This window comes from Myxine glutinosa, unplaced genomic scaffold, assembly GCF_964187855.1.
Source record: "Myxine glutinosa unplaced genomic scaffold, kmMyxGlut1.1 SCAFFOLD_2095, whole genome shotgun sequence".
Lineage (NCBI taxonomy): Eukaryota > Metazoa > Chordata > Myxini > Myxiniformes > Myxinidae > Myxine > Myxine glutinosa.
In genome coordinates, this window is record NW_027618190.1 from 22,849 (window position 1) to 44,015 (window position 21,167).

Here is a 21,167-nt window from a genome sequence, read left to right on the forward strand (position 1 = left end):
ATAACTGAAGAGGATTCTATGGTGTCCTACGTGTTGCTTGTGGCCTAGCTAGGGTGCGATCTTTGACCTTTGGGAAGATGGGGATATTTACAGGGAATTATTTACAAGGCTTATTATTTTACAAGTGAAGGTTCTAAAAACCGTAACACTGCACCCGTCTCTCCTCCAGGCACGTCCCGTGCCAACAAAACTTTAACTTAGTGTGACACTCAGGTGTGGTTACCCTCTACTTTTAACCTCACCCTGAGTGCGACATTTTTAAAACAATTAAGTATGTCCCGCCTGCTGCGTTGCATTCTACCTGACTGACTCACGCCCACAGAATAACCGAATTGCGGAATTAATTTTCAAACTACACTGACGGTGGGGAGCTCCATACCATGCATGGAAGAATATAAGTATTCAACTCAATTACATGGAGGAAAAGGTGATGTTTCCTTTACCTCCTCCAACCATAATACCTCATTTATTTCCATATATATATATATATATATATATATATATATACTGTATACATAGTTGAGGCTCATGGAAACTGCTCCCTTCGTTCTCCTCCAATTTATTCACCAATCTCCTCCCTTCGTTCTCAGTTTCGTTACCAATTCCTCACTTCTCCAATTCCAAATATGACAGCACTTACAACTCCATGGTATCACTCTTATTTAGCCTGTTAGTTTGAAATAGTAGGCCTACCCGTCTACAAGTTATAAAATGAGGTTGCCAAAGCACTACAGGAAACATCATGGAGTACACTATCCTTTGAGATTTCAGAGAACACCTTAGAACCTACCTCACTGCCAAATTCACATGGGAAGGTTCTTTTCAACGCTTCCTTCGTGTTTCCGAGCACGATCTATCATGGCTTTGTTGGTGAACTTTTACTAGCAGGCGCGATGGCAACAATACAAAGCCGATGGGTCAAACAGAACATTCCAGAGCTTAACCTCCTGCCAACTTTTCTTTGAGGAAATGACGATTTTGTAACGGTCTTCGAGATAGAGATGCACTAAACAAACATCTTTTGGACGAAGTTAGCTCTTTAGTTGCATCGCTAGCCGCCATTTTCTAAGGAATCTCGCTATTACTTCACCCTCAGAGCGTGTGGAAAATTATATTGGTCGAGGCGGCATTAAATTTTATCCAAGCACTGCTAAACTAAAGGTTTTTAGAAGTGCGATCAAGGCGATTTGTGTGTTCTGCAGTGTTCAAATATATAATTCAATTGAAATAAAAGTTTTCAAGGTTGTAGGAGAAAAAACTTTTTTTCGGAAGTTTACTTTTGCCGAGGCATGCTAATACACCCCTTGTTTAACACGTTAAATTAGTTATTTGGCCCTGTTGTTTGTGTCCTTTATGACTCCCCTAAAAACAGTACGTTTCCTGTTTGGAATGATTTTCAATTTTTTCTAACTACCAGAATGACACAGATTGAAGCACTTGCTATACTGAGAGTGCGCAAACTGTGCATGCTCAGGACGAGACTCCGTACAATTTGCCAAATTCAGAGCCCGGGGGTGGAGGCAAAAATGATACTGCTCTCACACCATCCTGGTGTTGGCTTAGCGGTTAGGGTGCCGGCTTGGGATCCTAGGATCCTGGGTTCGAATCCCGGTCGATCGCTGAATTAACGCCAGGGGGGTTGACTCAGCCTGTCATCCTTCCGAGGTCGGCAAATTGAGTACCAGCTTGCTGGGATGAATGATCACGGTGTGTACCCGGGTTCAGGATAGGTACACCGTATCCCTGCGCATCGTAAGAGCGTGACCAAGGGTTGGCGTCAGGAAGGGCATCCGGCCATAAAAACATTGCCTCAAACAGGGAACCATGATTGTCATGGGGCCCGCAAGGCTAACCCCCACTCTAGCGGGGAAAATGGCCTCAAAACGATCATTCATTCATTCATTCATTCTCACACCATCTTGCATGTCATAATCATAACTACCAGGTTTGCTGAATTTCTGCACAACCATTTTGGAGATGGCCTGTTCGTCCGTCACGCTGACGAACAAACAGTTAGAGCCAGTTACAATATCCCCTCCCTGTTTTTAAAAAATAGTGTGGGGGGTAATAATGGACAAATGAAAGGCCACTCATTTCAGCAAGCATAACATTTATTTTTCAAATCCAGGTAGTACCACAGGAAAGGTAAACGACAATGTCAAAATGTAAGAAGAAATGGTATGGGAAAGGAAGTGAGGTTGATAGACCAGAACATCAATACTCTTCTCCCTCCTCTTCTCCTTCCATGGAATCGACCCCAACCTCTTCATAATCTTTCTCCAAGGCAGCGAGATCTTCACGTGCTTCGGAGAACTCGCCCTCCTCCATGCCCTCACCCACGTACCAGTGCACAAAGGCACGCTTTGCATACATCAGATCAAACTTGTGATCAAGACGAGCCCAAGCTTCAGCAATTGCTGTGGTGTTGCTGAGCATGCAAACAGCACGTTGGACCTTGGCAAGGTCACCCCCTGGGACCACAGTAGGCGGTTGATAATTGATGCCAACTTTGAAACCGGTGGGGCACCAATCGACAAACTGGATCGTACGCTTGGTCTTTATTGTAGCAATGGCAGCATTCACATCTTTCGGGACGACATCACCACGGTAGAGCATGCAACATGCCATGTACTTTCCATGGCGAGGATCACACTTCACCATCTGGTTAGCTGGCTCGAAGCAAGCATTAGTAATCTCAGCGACTGACAACTGCTCATGATATGCTTTCTCTGCTGAAATGACAGGTGCGTAAGTGGCCAATGGGAAATGGATGCGTGGATAGGGCACAAGGTTGGTTTGGAACTCCGTGAGATCGACATTCAGTGCACCATCAAAGCGGAGAGAGGCAGTAATGGAGGAGACTATCTGCCCAATGAGGCGGTTCAGGTTGGTATACGATGGGCGTTCAATGTCTAGGTTTCTGCGACAGATGTCATAGATGGCCTCGTTGTCCACCATGAAAGCACAGTCAGAGTGTTCCAGTGTAGTGTGCGTGGTCAAGATAGAGTTGTAGGGCTCCACTACTGCAGTTGACACTTGAGGGGCAGGATAGATAGAAAACTCTAGCTTAGACTTCTTGCCGTAGTCAACAGACAAGCGCTCCATAAGAAGAGACGTGAAGCCAGAACCTGTGCCTCCTCCAAATGAGTGGAAAATGAGGAAGCCCTGTAGACCTGTGCATTGATCCGCCTGTAATGACATGGAATCAGGTAGAGGGAGAACGGAAATCGAATAGCGTGGTTAATGTGAAAATAATTTTAACAAACGGATTCGCATTCTGACAGAATATTACTGCTTCCTTTGAAATAAATCATTCTGACACTTAAAAATTCACGTTGACAGGGGCGCTTAAACATGCTATACAAGATGCTTATTACTCCACACAAGGAAACAATATACTATTTGTTTTAGCAATGCATCATTATAACTCACAAACGTTAAAGTTCTTCTGAAAATGACAACTATTTTACTATCCTAATTCATCATCAATAGAATCGCTCAAACGTACCAGTTTCCGAATGCGATCCAGAACAAGATCTACGATCTCCTTCCCGATGGTGTAGTGACCCCGAGCGTAGTTGTTTGCGGCATCCTCTTTGCCAGTTATCAGCTGCTCGGGGTGGAAGAGCTGCCGGTAGGTCCCCGTGCGGACCTCGTCTGCAACACAAAGACAAAAAAAAAATACAAAAGAATGTTGATAATTTAGAAGTCAGTCAATGGAATCAAGAATCAATGTTGCTGCATTTGGCCTTGAACGGGATTTTTTTTTTTTTTGAAACATTGAAAAATACATGTTATCTATTATATAAGAGCCGTTGGTCTGTGTGTCGCCATTTTTCTCAGGGATGGCTGAACGGATCTTCGTCAAACTTTCAGAGGTTCATCAGAGTGCCTGGGAGTGTTTTAGGCAATAAAAATAAATAAAAATCGCTCGATAGTGCCTCAACCTATTTAAATGAATGACAGTTATATACAAGTACACATTCGCATAAATAAATACAAAACAATCACCAGACATTTGAACACAAATAAATCAAACAATTCCAGAAGTGTATGAAGTTGGTAGTATGGCTTCTTCTTCCTGATCGACATCACACTTAACTCAGAAACGTGATGAACGGCACATTCACCAGCATATATTCCACGAAAAGGTATATATCCATTCCCTTCCTCACCCCTCCCTCTTCCCTTCCCCCCTCCTCCCCCACCTCCTCCTCCTCCTCCTCCTCCTCCTCCCTCCCACTGCCCCCCCCCCCCCCCCGCTAGTGTTAGATATTTTAATGCCTGTTGGGTACACCATATATAAACCACAGCCGCAGTAATCAAACATTAAAACGTTTGTTCAAATACCATTTGGACGTTTAATACATTTCAACATTTCGAGGAGCAACTTTTCGCTTGGGTATTCACTTGAATTATTAAGCTGTCTCGTGACAGGTTTCTATGACAACCGTCGCCATGGCTGCACTGACAATTTCTTGGTGGACTCCCAAAGGAGATTACAGGTCGCCAGGCATCGATGTACAACATATAAAGGACACCATTTGGGGTAGAATTACCCATCAGTCTCCTTCGATGAAGGAAAGAGTATGGACGTGCACACACTCACCCACAACGGACGGCTCGAGATCGACGAAGACGGCTCGTGGGACGTGCTTGCCGGCACCAGTTTCACTAAAGAATGTGTTGAAAGAATCGTCTCCACCGCCGATGGTTTTGTCGCTCGGCATTTGCCCATCAGGCTGGATACCGTGCTCCAGGCAGTAGAGCTCCCAGCACGCGTTGCCCATCTGCACGCCAGCTTGGCCCACGTGTATGGAGATGCACTCACGCTGCACAAATTTACAAGAAAAAAAAAAAAAAAAAAAAAAAAAAAAAAAGGTAGTTACAGGTATGAAGATGCAATGACAAGTTAGAAACTAAAAATAATCACTATCACAGAATAGGTAGACAATAGCAGGTGCAATACAATTTTCCACCACCGGACACCTGCACCTACATCCAAAAGTCTTAAGCTATTGTCAGGCAGGTGAACAATTGTTGGCATTCCATCCCCTTTTTGAACTGACTCATGATGTTCAGAACCAGGTTCGAATCTAGCACATCGAAGAACTGTGTAGACATTGTCTTTTTGTCTCCAGTCCATGCAAATCAAACAAAGTACGCCGATGTCTCCAAATGTCTTTGTCCTGCACCTGCATGTCAAATGTCCAAGCTCCTCCATGAGTATCGCATCACTGGTAATAAATGTAGAGAATAATATTAAGTGATAAAAAAATTTTTTTTTTTTTTAAGTGAGTTAATTGATCATGATCTTTATCACAATATTTCTCAGTTTTTCGCTGCAAACACATTTTCCAATCCGAGGCGGAAATTCCAACACAATCCAGAATTTCAATGGTCTCATTGTGCATTTGAAAATCATTCCAACAGGATCAATTTAGAGCGAGACAAATAACGGCACAAGGCGGCAACCGGCGGGACAATTACCACACGATCCGCAACAAAAATCCTCGCCTCATCGGGATATTCAATCCTGCGCAAGAATCCCGAATAAAATTAACGACAAAATAAAAAAAATGGCTGACGGAATTGGCGTCCCGAAGCCAAAATTTTATTTTGTGAGGCAAACCGATTCGACCGAGCACAAACACGACGGCAAAGGGGCTCGACGACGAAACAGACAGCCATACCATGATTGCTTCTGGACGTAAAACTGCAGAGATATAATATTACTGAACAAGAGCTTTCTTATATATTATGCTCTCTGAGGAAAAGACACAAAACGTCTCTGTGCAACAGCCGCGATTGCTCCGCAACCGCAACGCCCCCTGCGCGATCTATATAGATGTCACGTGCGCCGGGATCGGCATGTGATTGGTCAACTTGGACACGGCGCGTGCTACGTTCCTTGAGTGCAGACGTTCTTTCCCTATCCCTAATGCTATGGTAAATGGCCGCCGTTAATCGCATTTTAAATATAAGAGAAATTAAATGAAATAAACTTTAACGATATTTGATTTTTCATTTTAAAATTATCTCTTTGTTCACAACGAGTGGAAAATTGAACTGTCAAGAAAAGCTCACAATGTTCGTGTAAAATATTGTACAATCAATATTTCCAAAATGCAATTAAAACAAGAAAGAGCAATCGGAGATTGTAGACCCTCGCCAGGACTTTTTTTTGTGGTTTATTTGGTGTGACAGATGTATTAAATGTATTTAAATTATTAAATTAAATTAAATGTATTAAATTAAATTAAATGGATTAAATGGATGTATTAAATGAAAGGTCATTGATTACAAATGAACTGGTCTAAGTGGTCCAGTTGTGAAAGGTCAAAGCTCTAAAAAGTTGAAAAGGTCAAATGGTCTGAAAGTCTGAAAAGGTCTAAATGGTTCTAAATGGTCTAAACTGTCTAAGGGGCCTAAAGGTCTTAAAAGGTTGAAAGGCTTAAAGGTCCAAAAGGGTAGAAAGACGTTTGAGGGGTCTTAAGGGTATTAATGGTTCTGAAGGGTCTAATGAGTTGTATATGGTTCTAAAAGGTGTAACAACATCTAAGGGGTCTAAGGGTTATACAGGGTGTAATGGGGTCCATATGGTGTAAGGGGGTCTATAAGGTATACAGGGTCTTAAGGGTCTTGGGATTATAATGGGTCTATAGGGTCTTAAGGCTCTACAAGGTCTTAGGGTTTTTAGGGATCTTAGGGAGCTTAAAGGTCTTAAAGTGTTTTAGAGTTCTTAAGGATCTTCAGGATCTGAAGGGTCTTAAAGTGTCTTCGCAGTATAAACGGTTATAAGATGGGATAAACTCTATTCAAAAGGCTGTCATTAATTTGCTCATTAAATCTTTACATCACAAAAAGAAATTCAATCTCGTACAGTGAGTGCTTCCTTTCTTCATTCTCGAAACACACCTTCATTCCACCCCTCCTCAAACGTTTTTAAATGGATCTCTGATTTGAATATCTCAAGAAACCCAGTTTGTAATAAACATTCGATTTCCTTTAATCATTCAAAACTTTCAAAATTCCCAACTCACCCCTCCCCCTCAAATCTCCCACCTCCTCCATCCCGCTCAAATCCCCCCTTCACCCCTCCCCTTCAAAACTCCCAACTCACCCCTCCCCCTCAAATCTCCCCCCTCATCATTTTTCTTCAATTCTCCCCTCTCACCCTCCTCCTCAAAATTGCCTCTTAACTCCTCCACAAAACTGCCTCTTCCACAATTCCTCTCCCTTCCAACTCACACCTCCACCTCCCCCAACCTTCTACTTTCCTCTGCCACCCCTCAAAGAACCCCTCACAGTGCCTCATCCCATCACCATCAAACCTTTTGTCCTCCTTATCCTTCCCCTTATTCTAGCTCTCCTGCAATCTCCAACACACTGTCAACAACTCTCCCTACTTCCCCCTCTCCTTCCTCATCTTTCCCTACCCCTCTCCTCCCTTGTCCTGTATCCGATGTCCCCAATCCCTCTTCCTTAACGGTATGGACCTAAAACATCCGGAGCCTTTGCTCAAACCTGACTGATCTCTCCATACAGGTTGCTTCTGACAAACCAGACATAATCTGCTTAACAGAAACTTTCCACCTTCAAGACGTCTCTGATTCCTTAATATCTCTTCCTGGTTACTCCCTCCTCCGGTATGATAGACTTGAGCCTCTTAAGCCATGGTCCCATGGAGCCTGCGTTGGTATACGATGGGCTACGATGGCCCAAATCTACGATGGCCCACGATGGGTAGACAATAGAATATTATGCTATTGCAATCATACGACGACGCATGTCGTCGTACGACCATCGTACGATGACGCGCGTTATCGTATGATATAGCTTCCGATATAGCTCGATAAAGTCGTACGACGTCATGCGAACATCTTGCGATAGGCCCACGATTGTCTCACGTGGTCGTACAACGGTCGTACGACGGCCGTACGACGGCCGTACGACGTCGTGAGTCATCACAGGATGGTATATAATTCAGTTCAATTCCACTTTCAGTTCAGTACACAACTATTTGAAGATAAAATAAGATGGCTCCACCCACCCCAAGGGGTGTTCTCCAGTTGGTCTTGGTCTTCTCAAGCCTGTCGGTCAGCCTCTCAAGCATCTCGTGAAACATGGCCGGCTCCATGCGCAGGTAGCCCTTGAAATCTCCGTGAGACTCCCGCTCCAACTCGGTCATCAGCTGATGATACATGCCGAACAACTCTCGCCTGGCCATCCAGGGCCGCACCCAAAACTGTCTTCTTCTTCTTTGATCATGACGCCTCCTCAGCAGAACAGCTATAGCGATCATGTCAACGTCAATGACATCTTGCTCTTGAAGCCTCTTCAGCCTCTGGGGTGGAATCAACGCCATGATGATCACTCTGAACAACTCGGCATGAACTGATGATGATGAAGTGATGGCTGATGGCTGGGGTTTATATACCCCCAAAGTAGCTACCCCCAAAGTAGCTACGAGGACGCACGAGGACGCAGGATGATCCTGCATCCTCGTAGGATTGTCGTACGTTGTCGTACGATATCGTACGTGTCTGGCATTTACTTGTGGACAGGTGAAAGTTATCTACGTGGTCGTACGATTGTCTCACGTGGTCGTACGACGGTCTACGACGTTGACCATCGTAGACCATCTTTTGAACATTTCAAAAGATGATTTTCCAACCTACGATGGCCACAAAATCGTACGTCGATGCAGGATGGGCTCCACGATGCACCACGATGCTCCACGATCCTACCATCGTAGACCATCGTATACCAACGCAGGCTCCATGGGACCATGGCTTTAATGGTGGTGGGTTGCTGTCTTTATCAAAAACTCTCTTCTTCACTGTCCTTGCACTGCCCTCTCTCCACCCCACCCCCAGGAGTACCTCTAGCTACAGCCTCCTCTCTGCTCCCAACTTCTGCTCATATGTGTTCTGTACTGTCCACCAAACAGTGATGACTCCATTTACAGTGCATTCAGAAAGTATTCAGACCCCTTCACTTTTTTCACATTTTGTTATGTTGCAGCCTTATGTTGAAATCGTTTAAATTCATTTTTTCCCTCATCAATCTACACTCAATACCCCATAATGACAAAGACAAAACAGGATTTTAGAAAGTTTTGCAAACTTATTAAAAAGAAAAAACTGAAATATCACATTTACATAAGTATTCAGACCCTTTGCTATGACACTTGAAATTTAGCTCAGGTGCCTCCCATTTCTCTTGATCATCTTTGAGATGTTTGTACACCTTGATTGGAGTCCACCTGTGGTAAATTCAATTGATTGTACATGATTTGGAAAGGCACACACCTGTCCATATAAGGTCTCACAGCGGACAATGCATATCAGAGCAAAAACAAAGCCATGAGGTCGAAGGAACTGCCTGCAGAGCTCAGAGACAGGATTGAGTCGAGGCACAGATTTGGGGAAGCCTACAAAAAAAATTCTGCTGCATTGAAGGTTCCCAAGAGCACAGTGGCCTCCATAATTCTTAAATGGAAGAAGTTTGGAACAACCAGGACTCTTCCTAGAGCTGGCCGCCCGGCCAAACTGAGCAATCGGGGGAGAAGGGCCTTGGTAATAAAGGTGACCAAGAACCCGATGGTCACTCTGGCTGAGCTCCAGAGATCCTGTGTGGAGATGGGAGAAACTTCCAGAAGGACAACCATCACTGCAACAGTCCACCGATCTGGGTTTTATGGCAGCGTGGCCAGATGGAAACCTCTCCTCAGTGAAAGACACATGAAAGCCCACATAATCTTGTTTCTCACAGTCTGAGAGTCCTTTAGGTGCTTTTTTGCAAACTCCCAGCATGTGTCTTTCACTGAGGATAGGCTTCCATCTTGCCACTCTGCCATAAAACCCAGATCGGTGGAGTGTTGCAGTGATGGTTGTCCTTCTGGAAGTTTCTCCCATCTCCACACAGGATCTCTGGAGCTCAGCCAGAGTGACCATAGGGTTCTTGGTCACCTATATTACCAAGGCCCTTCTCCCCCGGTTGCTCAGTTTGACCGGGCGGCCAGCTCTAGGAAGAGTCCTGGTTGTTCCAAACTTCTTCCAGTTAAGAATTATGGAGGCCCCTGTTCTCTTAGGAACCTTCAATGCAGCAGAATTTTTTTTTGCAGGCTTCCCCAAATCTGTGCCTCGACACAATCCTGTCTGAGCTCTGCAGGCAGTTCCTTCGACCTCATGGCTTGGTTTTTGCTCTGATATGCATTGTCAGCTGTGAGACCTCATATAGACAGGTGTGTGCCTTTCCAAACCATGCCCAATCAATTGAATTTAACACAGGTGGACTCCAATCAAGGTGTAGAAACATCTCAAAGATGATCAAGAGAAATGGGAGGCACCTGAGCTAAATTTCAAGTGTCATAGCAAAGGGTATGAATACTTATGTAAATGTGATATTTCTTTTTTTTTTCTTTTTAATAAATTTGCAAAACTTTCTAAAATCCTGTTTTCTCTTTGCCATTATGGGGTATTGAGTGTAGATTGATGAGGGGAAAAAAAGAATTTAAACGATTTCAGCATAAGGCTGCAACATAACAAAATGTGAAAAATGTGAAGGGGTCTGAATACTTTCTGAATGCACTGTACATCTCGCTGTCTGACAACATGGACCAACTTCTATCCACTCATCCCAACTCTCTCTTCATTTGTGGCGACTTGAACTGCTATCATGCCAGCTGGCTGGGTGTGGGTACCTCTCACACCAGCCATGGCATCTCAGCAAAGGACTTCGGAAACTCATTGGGACTGACACAATCTGTCAATTTCCCAACCTGTATCTCTGTCAACGGAGTATCTTCTCTTCGAGACTTGGTTATGACAAACTTCCCTACAAATGTCTGCTGTTCTTCTTCTGCTCCAATCGGTTCATCTGATCATTTCCTTGTTAAAGGGGACATCTCTCTGGCCATTCTTCGAGACCCACCTCAACGTCGACGTGTCTGGCATTTCACTCAAGCCGACTGGCACGGTCTTCAAGCAGCCATCAATCATCTGGGCTGGTCTCCCATCTCGACTGCCTCTGACCTCAACTCATCTTGGGAATTCTTCAAAAGAAAATTTCTATTTCTCTTTCTTTCTCTTTCTCTTTCTCTTTCTCTTTCTCTTTCTCTTTCTCTTTCTCTTTCTCTTTCTCTTTCTCTTTCTCTTTCTCTTTCTCTTTCTCTCTCTCTCTCTCTCTCTCTCTCTCTCTCTCTCTCTCTCTCTCTCTCTCTCTCTCTCTCTCTCTCTCTCTCTCTCTCTCTCTCTCTCTCTTTCACAGATTTATCCCATCTCGCCTTCAGTTGTCATATCCTTCCTCCTGTCCATGGTACACTGAATCTTGTGGTGAGGTAGTTGCCCTGAAACAACTTGCCTTTGCCTCATGGAAGAATAATCCAACGAAAGGCAATTTCAGTTCCTTTCCCAGAGCTCGGAACAAGTGTGTGTCTACCCTCAGGAGAGCCAGGAAACAATATCTCTCTAATCTCAAGACTGAACTCTCAAACCTGTCTCCCTCCTCCAAATCCTTGTGGCGTCTGGTGAAATTTGTTTCTAGTGTTTGTTCCCTCGGCCTCCATCCCCTCCATTATCTCAAATGCCTGCACATCTGACTCCACACGTGAAAAAGCTGAATGCCTAAACTCTGTGTTTGCCTCAAAATATTGTGTCCCAAATCCATCGCTCTCTGTACCTACCTTACCCAGTCAAACCCAGCTGCTCCTGGACTCTGTGTCCTTCTCTCCCAACAAGGTGGAGAAGTTTCTGTCAAACCTTGACTCTGATTCTGCAACTGGACCAGACGGAATCAGCCCACGGGTCCTAAAATCCTATTTGCCACTCTATCTCACCCTCTCTCTGTTCTCTTCACCCTTTCATTTTGCTCAAGGTCATCTACCATCTGCATGGAAATCAGCCAACATTTCCGCTTTGCACAAAAAAGGGCAAAAACAGATCCTTGCAACCTCAGACCAATCAGCAAGGTCATGAAATCCATGATTGCTTCAGATATCATATCCTTCCTCTTCTCCAATGGCTTGATCTTGGATTATCAATTAGGATTCAGACCAGGTCATTCTATTCTGGACATGCTGCTTCTACTGTCTCAACAATGGATGGAGGTCCTCAACACCAAGCAAGAAATCAGAGCTGTCTCCTTCGACATATCACGTGCCTTCGACATGGTCTGGCACCCCACCCCTCCAAACTCTCCTCTTATGGTATCCATGGGAACCTCCACGCATGGCTTGCAGACTTCATCTGTGGTCACAGTCAATGTGTGTCCCTGAATGGAATTCTCTCATCTCCCCTTCCTGTTCAGGCCGGAGTTCCTCAAGGCAGTCTTCTTGGCCCTGTGCTTTTTCTGGTCTTCATCAGTGATCTCTCCAACTCTCTAGAAAATACTCTCTATCTCTTTGCTGATTACTCCACTGTCTGCTGCTCCATATCTCATCCTTCAGATCGGCAGGCAGCAGCCTCCTACCTCTCTGCAGACCTGGACAAAACCAGAAACTGGTCAAACAAGTGGAACATGTCTTTCAATCCTGACAAATCTCACACTCTCACTAGGTCTCTCCGAAAAGACCATCTGGAAAACCCTCCCATCTACTTTCTCAACAATTCTCTTGAAGACGTCTGTCACTCAAGCTTTTGGATCTCACTATCAGCCATGATCTTTCCTGGGAAAAACACATTTCAAAGCTGGCCTCCAATGCCAGTCGTCGACTGGGTATCCTCCGTCATGCGAAGTCCTTCCTTGACACCTCTGAGCTCCTCACCACTTACAAAGCTTTCATCCACAGCTTGATGGATTACTGCTCTCCCCTCTGGACTAGTGCTCCTGCCTCACACCTAGCTCGACTTCACGCTATAGAAACCAAAGCTTTCAGAATCATTGGTATCTCCCGCGATGAAGCTGATTCTGCGGGCCTTTCTCTCTCTCACCACATGCAGGTTGGTGGTCTTTCTGTCTTCTACCGACTCCTCTCCGACCTAGCTCCCCCAGCTCTGTCTGTGCTCTGTCCTCCAAATATTCCTTCTGGACGCACAAAATCTGCCAACAACCCTATTCTGGTGAAACTGCCAAAATCAAGACTCTCTGCTCACCTTCACTCTTTCATTCCTCTTTTCTCCCGCCTCTGGAACAAACTCCCACACTCTCTTCAATCCCACTCCTCCCTCCAGGTCTTAAAAACAGCTGTTCACCACCATCTCTTATCTTCCCCCATCCAAAACCTTGATCTTTTCTACCCCCGTTAATACACCCCAAATCCACTTCTTTCAATCTCCGACTTCATTCCTGAAATTCCTTGTCGTGTCAATTTGCTTTATACCGTGTACCCCTCGCCCCCCCCCCCCTCCCTCCTCCCCCAGCCCTCTCCCATCCACAGATCTCCCGATGTCCCTGTTCTCTACTGTTGTTGTGCTTGTGTGCTTCCCTCTCTCTCCCCATCTTGTCTCCCGCTCCCTTTATTATATGTTTTATGTGTCCGTTTATGTTTTTTGTGTTTAATGTTAGCTCTTACACGAGCCTCGATCTTGTATGCAAAAATTTTTTTTGAGTCTTAGGGCTCTGAAATGGTCTTTAGGATTTTAGTGTACTATGGGTCTTAAATGGTCTTATGGTTATAAAGGGTCTAATGGGTCTTAAAAGGTTTATGGGGTATTAGGGGTCTTAGAGTTATGATGATTATAAGGGGTCTCAGAGAGTTTAAAGGGTTTTAAAGGGTATAAGGGGTCTAAAGGGTCTTAGGAGTGTTATGGGGTCTTAGCAGTGTTAAAGAGTCTTAATGTTATTTAGGGTATTAGGGGGTGTTAAAGTGTCTTCACGTTCTGAGGGTATTAGGGGTCTTAAGGGTCTTCGTGATATTAAAGGGTCTTTGGGTATGAATGACCTGAGAATGCTCCTAAGACAATTAGGGCTCTGAAGTGTCTGAAGGGTCTTAGCAGTCTTGATGGTCTTCGGGGTCTATACAGGGCTTTAAAGTGTCTTAGGGGTCTTAAATGGCCTTATGGTTATAAAGGGTCAAAGGGGTCTTAAAGTGTCTCAGGATTATAGAGGGTTTTAGGGGTCTTAATGGTCTTGAAGATTTTAGCAGTCTTAGGGGTCTCATTGGTCTTATGGGTCTTAAAGGGTAGTGGCGGTCTTAGAGGTCTTAAAGGTCTTACAGTTGGTGTTAGGCATAGGGGTTTTAATGTGAGGGTTTGGGATAGGGGTTTAATGTGAGTGTTAGGGATATGAGTTTTAATGTGAGGGTTGGGGATATGGGTTAAATGTAAAGGTTAGGGATAGGGGTTTTAATGTGAGGGTTAGGCATAGGGGTTTTAATGTGAGGGTTGTTAGCGATATGGGTTTTAATATGATGGTTAAGGATATGGGTTTTGTGTTGAGATTACAGCGACTCTGTGTTGCCCAGCAATGCCAGGAACTCCTCTCCCATCCCTCTCTCCCTCCCTCCCGCTGTCTCCCTTTCCCCAACTCTCCCACTATCCTCAACCCTGCCCTCCCACTCCCTCTCGCATCCACCTCCCCCTCCCCTTCTCCTTCATCCCGTCTCCCCCTCTCCACTTTCCTCCCTCTTCCCTCCCCTTTCCCTTGCCTCCCACTTCCCTCCCCTTCCATCCTCCTCCCTTCCCTCTCCCCCTCCACTCCACTCCTGGCCTCCTCTCCCCCTCCCATGTCTCTTCTGGCCTCCCCTCCCCTTCCCCTACCCTCCCATTTTTCTCAACCCCCCTCCCTCCTCCCTCTCCTCCACCACCCTCCCTTCCCTCAATCTCCCTTCCACCACCCCCCCCCCCCCCTTCCTCCATGTCTTCAAATTCCCGGCACAAAGCGACTCTGTGTCGCCCGGCAACGCCTGGAACTTTTGCTAGTGGTTACTAAACACTAACCAGATTCTCAGCTCTGAGTGGTGTACGTTTGTGGAGACATTCGGACAGCCAAATACTGTATTTGTCTTGGTCATTATGAGTCCCTTCTGATTGTGGGCCTGGTGCACTGATCTCTATACTAACTTTGTTCACTTATATAGAGATCAGTGGCCGATCAGTGATCTAATCAGATCCGTACTAATCAGCTATTAAATGGTTTATTCACTGTCAGTGACTAGGAAGAGGTGGGAGTCTGGAGGGATGGAAGGGATGTGATTTGAGAAGCAGGGAGGGGAGGAGTGTGGTGGGACGAGGAGGGAGGGGAGGGGTGTTGTGGGAGGAGGGGAAAGGGATTGGGTGGGAGGAGGAAGGAGGGGTGCGGTTGGGAGTCCTGAGGGGGGGAGTGGGATCACTGGGATGAAAGAGGTGGGTTGAGAGGAGGCTGGGGAAGGGTGGGATGAGAGAGGGGACGAGGTGGGATGAGGGAGGGGACGAGGTGGGATGAGGGAGGGGATGAGGTTGGAAGAGGGAGGGGAAAAGGGTGTGGTGGGAGTTTGGAGGGAGGTAGTAGGATGAGGGTGGTGAGGTGGCAGGAGGCAAGGGGGTGGGATGAGGGAGGTGGGGTGGGGTGGTAGGAGGCAGGGGAAAGGGTGGGGTGAGGGAGGGAATGGGTGTGGTGGGAGTCCGGAGGGAGAGAAAGGAGTGGGGTGGGAGTCCAGAGGGAGAGAGTGGGATGAGGGAGGTGGGGAGCGAGGAGGCAGGGGAAGGGTGGGATGGGGGAGGGGATGAGGTGGGAGGAGGGAAGGAAAAGGGTGGGTAGGAGTATGAAGGGAGGGGATGGCTGGGAGGAGGAGGAGGATGGGGGACAAGAGGTAGAGTGGGAGTCCAGAGGGAGGTGGAGGGGGTGGTAGGAGGCAGGGGAAAGGGTGGGATGAGAGAGGGAATGGGTGTGGTGGGAGGTCGGAGGTGGGAGGGGCAGAGGCGGATTAACATTTTTGGGGCCTTGGGCACAAAATATATTTAGACCCAAAACTTCCCCCAAAAACACGAATACATGAAAATGCATGAATACATAGACTCCATTCAATGTTCTACCGAGTTAATAAAGGATACACTTGGACGAGGTGCATCGACTAGGAATAGGACTAGCTGATTGGTAATGAACCCACCCCAGCACTTTCATTGGTGTGTTCATTACCAAGTTTTTATTACTTGCAAAATTGAAGATTTCTCAAGTATATTGGTTGATGTTGTGCGTTATACTGCCTGTTTGTTTGTCAGTTTCGTCTGTTTGTTTGTCAGTTTCGTCTGTTTGTATGTCAATCGCCTAGGTCACAATTTTTAACCGATCTTTATGAAACTTCACCAAATGGTTGAGTTGGTAATAAGAAAGAAGCCTATTGAATTTGAGGTCAAAAGGTCAACATAGCCCAAAGGTTAACAACTAAAGGACCAGATTTTCCTACCCTGCCCAGTGATTCCTCTTGGGGATATGGCTTTATACCGTGTACCCCTTCACTGGCACTGTATGTGTGCTATAAAGTCTGGAAAAGCCTCTTCCTTAAGATACTTCAGACCCTCAATACCGTTAAGGGTCTTGAGAGGTTAAAGTGTCAGGGACATTGAGGGTCTAATGGGGTCTTGAGGGTCTAAGGTGTCTTAAGGGTCATAAATGTTAAATGGTGTAAAGTGTCTCATGGTATTGAGGGTATTGAGGGATTAATGGGTCTAAAGGGGTCATTCAATAAGGGTATAAATATTAAAGCTTTGAGGGCCTAATGCTCTAAAATGTTATGGGGTCTGAGGGTCTAAAGTGAAAGGTCTGTAAAAAAGTCGAAGAGATCTCAAAAGGTCTCAAAGTTCCGTTCCAATAGCACGTAATTTATGCTACCCGCACCTGAACAGTTGAGTAACAAAATGGCGCCTATTGTTAAGTTCACCAAACTCTGGTTTTGCATGGCTCTGGAATGGAGGAGAAGGAGTTGGTGGGAGGAGGTGGGATGAGGCAGTGGTGGGATGAAGGAGGGGAATGGGTGGGAGAGGGACCCGGCATTGCCTTGCTAGTCTTGAATAAAACATACCCAATTTTGATGACTGAGTTGAGTACATTTTTTATGCAGTCTCCCTTTCAAAGTGTGATTAAAACGCTCGACGACGATGGCTTTTCCTTCATTAAAAGTAATGCATAACGTAATACCATTTTATTTAAAAGAAAATTTTTTTTATAATGTTATGTTATAGTATTCACTTTTCCTTCATTGGTCCATAATTATTTCTGGTTCGTTTTGCTTTTATGAAATATCTGTTTGAAGGTTAATGTCAGAGTAATGTCTTTTTTATTTTCAAAGGAACAATCCACGCATGTCTCAACCTTCCATCAATAACACTTAAGACATACTTGTATCCACTACGATTATTAAGTTCGATCAAGTCAGATGATCAAATGAAATCAACCACTTTGGTTCACATCGCTTCCTTCTTTTAAACTTTCTTCTTAAAATGGTAAGATAAATAGCACCGCAAAGCGGGCGTAACCCCTCAGCCCATGCATGGTGGAAACCAATTTCAAGATGGCTGCCGTGACGGCCATATTGAAAATCACAGCGTGCCCATTTTCGAAAGGAACCTTCCTCTACTCAACCCCAACACACACTGCAAACATGGATTTAATCGGACAAGCCGTTCTGCTTGAAATTGACGGAAACCAATTTCAAGATGGCTGCCGTGGCGGCCATATTGAAAATCGCAGCGCGCCCATGAAGCTTCCTCTACTCAACCCCAACACACACTGCAAAAATGGATTTAATCGGACAAGCCGTTCTGCTCGAAATTGACGGAAACCAATTTCAAGATGGCTGCCGTGGCGGCCATATTGAAAATCGCAGCGCGCCCATTTTCGAAAGGCGCCTTCCTCTACTCAACCCCAGCACACACTGCAAACATGGATTTAATCGGACAAGCCGTTCTGCTCGAAATTGATGGAAACCAATATCAAGATGGCTACCGTGGCGGCCATATTGAAAGCGCAGCGCGCCCATTTTCGAAAGGAACCTTCCTCTACCCAACCCCAACACACACTGCAAAAATGGATTTAATCGGACAAGCCGTTCTGCTCGAAATTGACGAAAACCAATTTCAAGATGGCTGCCGTGGCGGCCATATTGAAAATCGCAGCGCGCCCATTTTCGAAAGGACACTTCCTCTACTCAATCCCAACACACACTGCAAAAATGGATTTAATCGGACAAGCCGTTCTGCTCGAATTTAACGGAAACCAAAAGTTGACGGACGCCCGGATGGCTGCCGTGGCGGCCATATTGAAAATCGCAGCGCGCCCATTTTCGAAAAGAACCTTCCTCTACTCAACCCCAACACACACTGCAAAAATGGATTTAATCGGACAAGCCGTTCTCCTTGAAATTGACGGAAACCAAAAGTTGACGGACCCCCGGACGACGCCCGTGACGACAATACCCCTTAGCCCAATTTGGGCTGAGGGGTGAAAAGCAGCGAACACCATCTGTCAATAGTATGAAAGTTGATGATGTTTCAGATGAAAATTGATGATTTTAGAAGTTTGACCTTGAGTTGACCTTTGACATGTTAAGCTCAAAAATAGTTGGTTTCCCAATTTATTGACTCAATATGCAAATGCTGTTCAACTTTTAAGTAAAATCGGATGAAAAATGACAATTTTAGAAATTTGACCTCAAGATGACCTTTGACCTCAAAATCAATAGGCTTCTTCCTTATGAACAGCCCTACCATCTGGTGAAGTGTCATGAAGGTCGGTTTAAAATTGTGACCTGTAGGCGATTGACAGACAGACAGACAGAATAACGCACAAGACCAACACATCTCCGAATGTCATCTTCAACACATCATCAACGCACATCTTCGATTTTTCAAGTAATAAACGTGATAAACTAGTTATACAAAGCAACATATCGACAGGGCCACCACACAAGGTGGAAAGAACGTACCGAATACCGTCGTAAGTGTTCTTCTTTCTCTAACTCTTTTTTTTGTCAGATCAGTCTTTTGGGTATGCCACTGGTAACAGGTGACCCAGGTCCAACCCCATCCGGTTCTGCATGGGTGTCACTCCCACCCTGAAAGTTTCGTTGAAAGTTTCCTGAAATGCCACTGGAAACCAAATTTCGACTGAATCCATTCATAACTTTTGAGATATCCTGCTCACAGACAGACGGACAAACAGACAGCGGTGACAACGTAACCTCCGTCCACCTTGGATGGCGGAGGTAATCAGACGGAATTTATACTGCCGTGTACAGTAGAAACGCTGATGATAAAATATAAACAGATACTTTGGACACATCATGTATGTAAAGAATGAAAGTCTGGAGAAGTCAACTATGCTGGGCATGGTTGAAGGTAGAAGAGGAAGGGGAAGAGCTTAGTACTGGATGAATGGGGTAAAGGATGTAACCAAGCTGTATCTGGCAGAGCTTCGTTAAGCAGTGCAGGATTGGAATGTTTTGAGAAATCTGATCATGAATGTCACCAGAAGGTGGACAGGACTTGAGGAACGAGATAATAATACTCTTAAAATCATTAAATTTCTTCAAGGTTAGTGCACTTGTATTAATTGCAAAATACAAAATTAAAATAATCACCAATATGAGCCAACCTATGACCCTCTACATGTGACAATGGAGACCCTCTGCTTATGACCTTAATGGAGATGGAGACCATCGAATTTTGACCTTAATGGAGATCCTCTACTTATGACCTTAGTGGAGATGGCGACAATCTACTCTTGAACTTAATGGAGACCCTCTACTTCTGACCTTAATGGAGACCATCTACTTTTGACCTTAATGGAGACCATCTACTTATGACCTTAATGGAGACCCTCTACTTATGACCTTAATGGAGACAATGTACTTTTGACCTTAATGGAGACCATCTACTTTTGACTTTAATGGAGATACTTTCCTTATGACCTTAATGGAGACCCTCTGCTTATGACCTCAATGGAGACCCTCTACTTATGACCTTAATGGAGACAATATACTTTTGACCTTAATGGAGACATTCTACTTTTGACTTTAATGGAGATACTTTACTTATGACCGAAATGGAGACCCTCTGCTTATGACCTTAATGGAGACAATATACTTTTGACCTTAATGGAGACCATCTACTTATGACCTTAACAGAGACCCTCTACTTATGACCTTAATGGAGACAATGTACTTTTGACCTTAATGGAGACCATCTACTTTTGACTTTAATGGAGATACTTTCCTTATGACCTTAATGGAGACCCTCTGCTTATGACCTCAATGGAGACCCTCTACTTATGACCTTAATGGAGACAATATACTTTTGACCTTAATGGAGACATTCTACTTATGACCTTAATGGAGACCATCTACTTTTGACTTTAATGGAGATACCTTACTTATGACCGAAATGGAGACCCTCTGCTTATGACCTTAATGGAGACAATCTACTTATGACCTTAATGGAGACAATATACTTTTGACCTTAATGGAGACAATCTACTTATGACCTTAATGGAGACAATCTACTTGTGACCTTAATGGAAACAATCTACTTATGACCTTAATGGAGACAATCTACTTGTGACCTTAATGGAGGCAATCTACTTATGACCTTAACGGAGACCTTCTACTTATGACCTTGATGGAGACCATCTACTTTTGGCCTTAATGGTGACCATCTAATTTTGACCTTAATGGTGACCATCTAATTTTGAACTTAATGGAGACCCTCTACTTATGACCTTAATATAAATGCAGATCCTCTACTTATGACCTTAATGGAGACCCTCTACTTATGACCTTAATGGAGACCCTCTATTTTTGACCTTAATGGAGACCCTCTATTTATGACCTTAGTTGAGATGGAGATCATCTATTTTGACCTTAATGGAGACCATCTACTTATGACTTTAATGGAGATACTTTACTTCTGACCATAATGGAGACCCTCTACTTATGACCTTGATGGAGACCTCTACTTTTGACCTTAATGGAGACCATCTACTTATGACCTTAATGAAGACCATCTACTTATGACCTTAATGGAGACCATCTATTTATGTCCTTAATGGAGACAATCTACTTATGACCATAATGGAGACCCTCTACTTATGACCTTAATAGAGACCATCTACTTTTGACCTTAATGGAGACCATCTACTTGTCACCTTAATGGAAACCATCTACTTATGACCTGAATGGAGACAATCTACGTTTGACCTTAATGGAGACCATCTACTTATGACCTTAATGGAGACAATCTACTTATGACCTT

The 21,167-nt window shown here is 44.6% G+C and overlaps 1 protein-coding gene across 3 annotated transcripts in view; it reads right to left on the reverse strand.

Moving 5' to 3' along the window:
- Positions 1-2,090: 2,090 nt before the first annotated feature.
- The window catches only part of LOC137431075 (tubulin alpha-1A chain), a 57,109-nt gene continuing 38,032 nt past the window's right edge, over positions 2,091-21,167 (reverse strand). For 2 of the 3 annotated variants that reach the window (XM_068121967.2, XM_078769327.1), the window contains exons 2-4: positions 4,610-4,832; positions 3,509-3,657; positions 2,091-3,189 (exon numbers count right to left, since the gene is read on the reverse strand). In XM_068121967.2, coding sequence (XP_067978068.1) covers positions 2,215-3,189; positions 3,509-3,657; positions 4,610-4,790 — 1,305 coding nt within the window. In that variant the 5' untranslated portion in view covers positions 4,791-4,832 and the 3' untranslated portion in view covers positions 2,091-2,214. Of the gene's footprint in view, positions 3,190-3,508; positions 3,658-4,609; positions 4,833-5,693; positions 5,818-21,167 lie in introns of those variants that run through there. The other variant, XM_068121965.2, reaches the window with a different exon arrangement.